The following is an 8,702-nucleotide window of genomic DNA, read 5'->3' as shown; positions in this document are numbered from 1 at the left end:
ATTCTTTCTGTTTTTCCTCCCCTCAGATGTACATCCAGACAACAACACTTACTGTCTCCATGAGTTTAAGTGCTTCAGTGTCTCTGGGCATGCTGTATATGCCCAAGGTTTATATTATAATTTTTCATCCAGAGCAGAATGTTCAAAAACGCAAGAGGAGCTTCAAGGCTGTGGTGACAGCTGCCACCATGCAAAGCAAACTGATCCAAAAAGGAAATGACAGACCAAATGGAGAAGTGAAAAGCGAACTCTGTGAGAGTCTTGAAACCAACAGTAAGTCATCCGTAGACTTTCCGATGGTCAAGAGCGGGAGCACTTCCTGATAGATGTACGTTGAACATCTTCTTCTTCTAGTCTTGGGGACTGTGCTGCAAGGTTCCAGGAGCATGATGGTACTTGCACACCATAAGACCACAACAGCAGTTAGAACCATTTGGTTAGAACCAAATGATTTTAAGGCGAGTGGCCCTTCTTCAGAGCATAACCATGCACACAAAATCTCTTTTTCAAAGCATGACACTCATGTCTCCCTTTTGAGGCATTACCAAGCATCTGAAGCCTAGAACTATCTTCCACTTATTGAATTACCTTTTAGCACTTAGGAAACTACCTTCCAGTCTTTGTTAGTTCAATATTGGTTGCTCTTTATGGGTTTATTGGTTGCTTAAAGATCTTACGCAAGTAAGTTATATGCTATGTAGGTATTTAGGGAAATGAAACAACTAGTGAGCCAGCATGTTAGGTTAAATTAGAGTTAATACTTATTTTCCCCAAATGGCCCCTTCTTGGACATATTAAGATAATTAGAGCTCTTCTCTGAAAGCCTCATGACCCTGAAAATCCTTTCTGCAGCCACCATTCCACTTGTCCTTCCCTCACCTACCTTCCTCTTCTGTGTAATCACCCCTGAAGAAGCACATGGTAATGATACACCAGTACCAAGCTAACCCAGTAGAGTTTAACTGGTCCATCTTGGTATCTATGGGAGAGTAGCAAATAGGTTGAAGATCTGTATTATAAAATACCAGATAGCTGAGTATAGCTAAAAATATATATATAATCTTTATATTACATTTCTATAGATGGATCAAAAAATATAAAAGCTAAGGTTCTTGCATTAGACCTTAGATTTCCTGTCTTTTGGAAATACAACATACGTATCTAACAATGAAGGATAAAACCCTATGCAAAAATACTCTCTTCCTCTCAGATTCTTCCAGGGGGCTGTATTCCCTATTCTCTGTACTTCTGACATGAAATACAGAGAAGATTAAGTGTGGATCTTATTTGCTTTAGTGATTCTAACAACATAGAGTCTGCACTAGATTTATAAGCCTTTCCTTACATCAAGATTTGCAACTAAACATTGTCCACTCTATTGCCCCACATGCAAAAATGGGCTTAAAAGATAAATATGGATCAATTAGGCTTATTGGCTACAATAATTCCAAGTCTTTTTGGAATTATTGGTCAGATTTTCTGGGAAGATTGCCTTCAGCTCACTAATAACTAAATTTAGTCTTCTTGTAAATAAAGAAGCCTTGTAAGAATTCCACAAACATTCCCCACGTATTCACCTTTCTGCAAACATGAAACCCTAAGAAACTGCAAAAGAAGTCATGATAAGGATGGGTTTTTGTAACAAATGGTTATAATCATCTTTGATTATAGGTAAGCAATTTAGTAATAATGGGCCTATTTGGTCTTTTAGCAAAAGATGCACTATAACTACTATCAAAAACGTCAGAGTTCAATGCTTGCGATTTGAGGGCAGAATTTTACCTGTGTTTTTCTACCTTGAAAGCATCAGTGCAGCGAGTTAAAACTCATTGTAGGATGCCAGTAGACTTCTATTGGCCAGCTGTTGGCATTTCCTACTATAACTCATCACCGTCTATAGTCGGACTTATTTTTTAGCAATAATCCAGAAAACTTTATATAATATGGTTGCAAATGGGAACAACCAAACATACACTGAAATAAAATTGGTTACCCCAGACGGACTTCTGGAAAGTGGTGGGAGAAAAAAGTCAATAAACTTTTTCCACACTTTTAAAAAATAAATAGGTTCCCTGAAGAGGAATATTCCAAGCTCTGATAAAGATTCATCCCATATATAATTGAAGTAAGTCTCATATGTTTCGTTGTCCTTCTGTTATTTTCTGTTGATGTTGAAATGGAAATTATGTAGCAAGCATGCATTTCCCTATTTTCTCTGAAATAAGAATGAAAGGTTTTAAATGTAGGGGCTGTATGGAAGGTAAGCCTGTACAATTCTGGAGGAGTCAGGTGCTCACTTTTGGAAGGTAAAAGAAAGTACAAAAGGTGAATCAAGGTAAAGCCAATTGTTACCTGAAAGATGGTTAAACTGTACTTTGTGACTTTAGTATATTCATCTTGTATAGTAGTTTGGATTTTGATAAATTGGGTCCAGATGATGTGATTATAGTGTATACATTCAGGAGAGACAGTGTATGAAAACTTCACAATCCCTCTCCAGGTAACCATTGTTGACCTTTGTTCACTTGCATAAGAAACTTTCATGGACTCCATGTGTTCCCATTACCTTTACTATACGTACTAGTGGTTTTAATTGAGGCAAAAGTCTTCTAAAATCGCATTCTCTACAAGTATCAATAACCCTAATCACTTAAATGCAGCGCTTTTCTTCTAAAAGTGTGTCTCATGTCTTTAGAAGTAGAATTGAATATTGGAAAAGCCTTTGTCCTTCAACTCCCTGTAACTAGGACCATACCTCCTCAGATTTAAAATAGCTCCTCTTGAGATGGGTGGAGTCCATTCTCAGGTCTCAAATCAAGGGCTAATTAATCCACTGGAACAGTATCCATGTTGCTGCATTCTCATACTTTCTGCTATGAGACTTGTGATAAGTCACCATTACTACAGTGAGGTGATAGTGACACATGAGAAAGTATCTTGTAAACTACAAATCACCATATAAGCAAGGTACACATGTCATTGCTGCGTTGAAAATGTAGATTGCTCTGTCATTAATAGAAAAGACTTAAAATTCAAAAACTACTGTTTTAGCATTCCTCTTTCTTCTTTTTAACATGTGGAGGATTTTGACAATTATGGCTACTATCCCACTGTTGAGATTTTTTTTCTAATTACCAATGTATTTATGATGTACATGCAATAATGCTTTTCCTTCTGGGGCGCCTGGGTGGCTCAGTTGGTTAAGCATCCAACTTCGGCTCAGGTCATGATCTCATGGTCTGTGAGTTCGAGCCCTGCATTGGGCTCTGCGCTGATAGCTCGGAGCCTGGAGCCTGTTTCAGATTCTGTGTCTCCCTAGTTCTCTGCCCCTCCCCTGCTCATGCTCTGTCTCTGTCTCAAAAATAAATAAACACTAAAAAAAATTTTTTTTATAACGCTTTTCCTTCGTGTCCCTGCAGTCTATAAATCCATTACACTTAGAAACTTCATTGTAAAGATTATTTGTTAATGCCAGAAATTCTGGCCACATAATTAAGGTCTTAAAGCTTCAAAAGCTATGCAGAGTAAGTATAAGTAATGTGAAGCGTGAAGGGAGACCAATGAGTCCATGTTAATTACTGAATTTGCAGAGTACTACATTTCACAAAGAAGGTCAAGTGTTGTTCCATAAAAGCGTGTGGGAAGGGAGTTAGAAACAAAGTTGACTTGTATGAATTTATCAACTGTACCCAATTAACAAATGCTGTTAACATGGTATTCCTTAAGCCATGTTCATGAATAATTCATGAGCACAGCTGCTGCTGGAGGTGGAACTGCTTTCTGTAACTTATGAGCACAGTGTGGTGTCCACAAGGCAATTCACTATTGCTGTATCCCCAAACCGATTGTCATATAAGCTTAGTCACTGCCACTGTAAAAACTCCCTAGTAACTCACATGTACATCTCTGATCCATTTCATTCTGTAATACTTCCAGGATAAAGATTCTCACAAGACTTCTGCCTTCCACACTCTGTCCCTCATCATTGTTTTCAAGTTGACTAAATCATCCATGTCCACAGCCTTTTATCTAACCATTAGAAACATTAAGATGACTTTCCTTTTGTAAATTACAGTCTCATTTCTCAGTAGAATTCTACCATCTTTTTCCCTGGAGATAACTTCAAAGAGTTCAAAAAATGAAGTATGAGTCTCAAAGTTGGAATGGTCCTTGAATGGTCTGATCCAAATCACTTTCTGTTAAATTAACATCTTCTGAATACCATCTTCTTCAAGGTCTTTCTGGCTCTTGTTCCTCTATTTTGGCCATAGTTTTTCTTTGCAGCTATCTACACACTTGATAAATATTTCCTACATTTTTAGCTACTGTTGAGGATATTGAAGAGGACAGGAAGTTGAACAAGCATTTTGAGGGTTATTTTTCTAAGTCTTATGACAATTTTTCTTCATCTTTCTTCAAAGACTTTATGAAAGTCCTTCACAAACACAGTTGTACAGATTTCTGTGTTTGTGTTTCTTACAGGAAATTTAGAGATATATGAGAGCATTATGTATTTAGAAATAGGGGCACCTGGGTGGCTCAGTCAGTTAAGCATCTGACTTTGGCTCAGATCATGATCTCGCAGTTTGTGAGTTTTAGCCCCTCATCTGCACCATCAGTGCAGAGACTGAGATTCTCTCTCTCCCTCTCTCTCTCTCTCTCTCTCTCTCCCTTCTCCACTTGTGCACACACACTCTCTCTAAAAATAAGTAAATTTAAAAAAAAAGAAATGAAAAAAATTTAAGCGCACAAGCATGAAAATCATCGTATTTCCCTTCATGCCAAACCCAATGTAACAGACATGTAGTCTTTTGGAAGGGGTGAGTAGGAAAGTAGGATTCCATAGTCATTCTCCCGCGCGGCAGCCAGCCGCTTCTCCACAAACCTACTTCACCTCCATCCTCACAAAAACCCAGAGTTATGGGTTTTGGAACAGTGATGAAACTGAGGCCCAGTGACTTGGTTCACTGATCTTTTTAAGCTCATTTTATAAGGAACAGAATGTATTTTAAAACCAGGTCTAAAACCTCCTTCCTTTCCATGTGCCACAATAACCTAGAAGTGTGAGCAATGGAGATGAGAGAAGCAGATATGACAGCTAAGTTGGGCACGAACCTCATAATATTCAATGAAATAAAAAATAGTAAAAACATGTATGCTTTGGGGCTCTTGAGTGGCTCAGTTGGTTGAGTGACCGACTTTGGTTCAGGTCATGATCTCACAGTTCGTGAGTTAGAGCCCCACGTTGGGCTCTGTGCTGACATCTCAGAACCTGGAGCCTGCTTCGGATTCTGTGTATCCCTCCCTCTCTGCCCTCTCCCACTCATGCTCTGTCTCTCTCTCACAAAGAAAAAATAAATATTAAAAAAAATATTAAAAAAAACATGTATGCTTAGCACTTCCTTAGACTCTCTGCATTTATTTTTTGTGACGGTGAACTTTGATCTCAGTCTCTGGTAAGAACTTGTCTGGTCAATTATGATATTGATGTAAATGAAAGTGGAATGAGTCTGATTGCCAGTTGTTTCAAAGGAGGAGCTTTATAATGTGCTTATTTAATATTCAAGAACTAAATAATTCTCTAAAAATCTGTTTCATCCTGAATTGGATTTATGTAGTGAAACATACACATGTTTAGCATCATTTCATATCTTTCCTCTTATGATTCTGCATTCCAGAATCCCACAGAAAAATAGGACATCACATTTGAAATTTAGAACAGAGATTTATTCCATCACATCTTTCAAAAAACCAAAGGAATTATTTGGATTTAAGTTGATATTCTCTGAAAATTTAGGCATGAGTATAAATTTGAATTAGAATACTTTGTTATTCATATTTTCTAATAATCCTACAATAATAGGTTTTACTTCATAGTGAGTTGGCACCAGAACAATTAAATATTTATTTCCTTCTTTGAGCCTTTTTTATTTTTAAGCATCTCCATTTGTATCCTTTGTTGAAACCAGAGCATAAATATGTATTGGCAATGCACATATTTACTTTAATATTTACAAATATTCCATGTGCTTTATATTTTACTATGTTCTCTTCTAGAGTCTAAAAGCATTATTTCTTTTTAAGTGGAAAATACTCATTCTCAAAGCACAACTAGTTACACTTACCTGTTTTTGGTCATCAAATCAGACTCAAAGACTTGATGTCTTTTACTTAGGTTGTAAACGTTTTTTTGTCTTTTGCAGGACAGATAATTTATGTGTTATTTCATTTTTCATATTGTATATCTTTGTTACTCAAAACACACATTTAAATAGAATTTCACCTAAATTTATTAAATATTAGAACTTTTCCATTTTTAGTTTTCTGCTAAATACTTATACTATAAATAAGACCAGTGGTTTTACAGATTAAAATTGCTGCTGCATTATTATTCCTGTGATCACCGATTTCCTACTACAGGATTTAAAAAGTAACATGTAAAAACCGAATATCATAAAAGTGATGATTATAGGATGTGAATTTTAAAATCATTTTAGCAAAATAATTTATTACTATATACTATTAATTTGTCTTACTTTGTCTTAACAGCTTCCTCTACTAAGACAACATATATCAGCTACAGCAATCATTCAATCTGAAACAGGAAAATGGTAGAATATGAAGAAATCTGGTATGTGATCTTAATAAACATGACACCACCAAAACCCACTCCTGGAGATCTCTGTAGACTACAATCAATCAAATCAATAGTCAATCTTGTAAGGAACAAAAAGTAGCCATGAGCCAAAAGTATCAATAAACAGAGTGAAAAAAAAAAACATTTTATACAGTACAACCAATGAGTGTCAAGCTAAAATATTGCTTACTCATAAGCAGTTTAAAAAAAAATCACAAAAGGAAAACTAATGTTAGCTTGTGAAAAAAAAAATGCTGTTGAAATAAACCATGTCTGATGTTATTCTTGTAAGTATTTTTCTGTGATTGTGAGAACTCCCGTTCCTGTCCCACCTTGTTCAACTTGTATAAGACAATGAATCTGTTTCTTGTAATGGCTGACCGGATTGAAGCCCTGGGTTGTGCTAAAAATAAATGCAATGGTTGACGCATGCACTTTTTTTATACAAATAATTTATTTCTAATAATAAAGGAATGTTTTGCAAATGTTGAGAGTTGTTTCGTTCCAGTTTTAAAGACAAGGAACATTCTTTCCAGTCGGCATTTCTGCTGTTAGCTCCTGAGGTAGAAGCCTTAGTACTCCATGGTAATACAACTTCCTCAAGGACTGTGATTTTGTACATTCATGTGTACATGAAGAAGACTGTCTTTTATTCCTCTATTAAAAAGCATTATTTGTGTAAGATTTTGTGAATGTTTCAAAATCGATGTGGTAACTTTACATAGTAATTGCTTTTTTATGAATAATCAATCAATAGCTTGAGGTAAATTGCCTCAAGTATTATAATTAACGAATGAGGAGTTAAACTTCACTACAGAGAATGTAATTTGAAAATCACATCTAAAAGCATATGGTAGAGGCACTGAAATTCTCCATTTTCTAAGTCAAACCTTTCGCATAACGAAGGGTTATAACCAGGCTCTTACCTGAGCCTGGTATGCATTGAAATCTGTGAAGTAATGGGCCTTCCCCAGTACATTCCTCAAAGCACAGAATTAGCATATTTATTCCCTTGGCATCACTAAAGAAACCACAGTTCAGATAACATGTCAATGCTTTCTTATTTTCCAAATGAAAACACTCATTGGTTCATAGAACAGTATCATTAAAGACAGAAAACAGGAAGCCTATGTCCTGCTAATAAACCATGCTAGGATGGGTAAAAGAAGCCTGTTAAAGTCTTTCAAATCTGTTACCACTTTTGTCAGGGGCTTCTCAGTTCTATACAATCCCAGACATCCATCAAGTCAATGGGTCTCTACAATCATTTTGTTAGTAAATGTTCTCTCTGCTGACTTAGCTTGGATGGCTCATTGCACTCCTAATAGATACAAAGAACAATCTATGCTCTGTACTTTCAACCCAGATATTGACAGTCACTTTAATAGAGACTTGAAGTAGCACAGCTCAGGCTCTTTCACCAGGTAGTAACATTTCCTAGATACCTACACAGACGGAAAGCTGCATACAGAAGGAAAAGTATACTTACTGACCTTTGGTTAAGTTTCTCCTAATAGTATTTATTTGTAGATGATATTTAAATCAAGGAGTGAGAGCATTATTTTCAAATTTGCAGATAATCTGAGTTACTGATAAATACAATCCTGTAATCAGAATCCTAAACCCACCTCTAGGTGTGCCTTTCTAGATAAACATAACTGAAAAAAAATCATATACTCACATTTAGTATATATTATTGTGCCATGTAGCTGAGAACCAATAGCCATACCAAGAAAAGTAACTGTAGCTGTATTTTAATTCTTAAATTGACACTTTCCTTTGTACTGAAGATTATTAGTGGTTTTTGAAGATTTTTGACTTAATTTTAATTAGTAAGGATCCATATGTTTGGTTGAGAAAAATGCTTGAATGTTACAAGCCTAGCATTTCTTTCAGAGAGCAAAATTCAAGTATGTTTTCACTTACTAATTGACTCTAATCTCGGTAAGTGGATGCAACAGGGTAATTATGAGAGCAGAGCTGGCTCTCAGGCCAAAGGTCAGTTATTTTTTTAAGGGCTTGAGGAAAAAAAATAAAATATTACGCATAATTCATGACATTTCAA

General features: G+C 35.9%; 1 protein-coding gene across 1 annotated transcript in view; it reads left to right on the top strand.

Annotated features, from left to right (window-relative positions):
* The window catches only part of GRM8 (glutamate metabotropic receptor 8), a 136,816-nt gene extending 130,030 nt beyond the window's left edge, over positions 1-6,786 (top strand). The window contains exons 4-5 of the mRNA XM_032592503.1: positions 27-273; positions 6,550-6,786. Of these exons, the coding sequence (XP_032448394.1) occupies positions 27-273; positions 6,550-6,599 (297 nt within the window). The 3' untranslated portion in view covers positions 6,600-6,786. The remainder of the gene's footprint in view (positions 1-26; positions 274-6,549) is intronic.
* The last annotated feature ends 1,916 nt before the right edge of the window (positions 6,787-8,702 follow it).

Source organism: Lynx canadensis, chromosome A2, assembly GCF_007474595.2.
Source record: "Lynx canadensis isolate LIC74 chromosome A2, mLynCan4.pri.v2, whole genome shotgun sequence".
Lineage (NCBI taxonomy): Eukaryota > Metazoa > Chordata > Mammalia > Carnivora > Felidae > Lynx > Lynx canadensis.
Note: the sequence above shows the minus strand (reverse complement) of the source record. Positions and strands in the feature narration are given on the sequence as shown.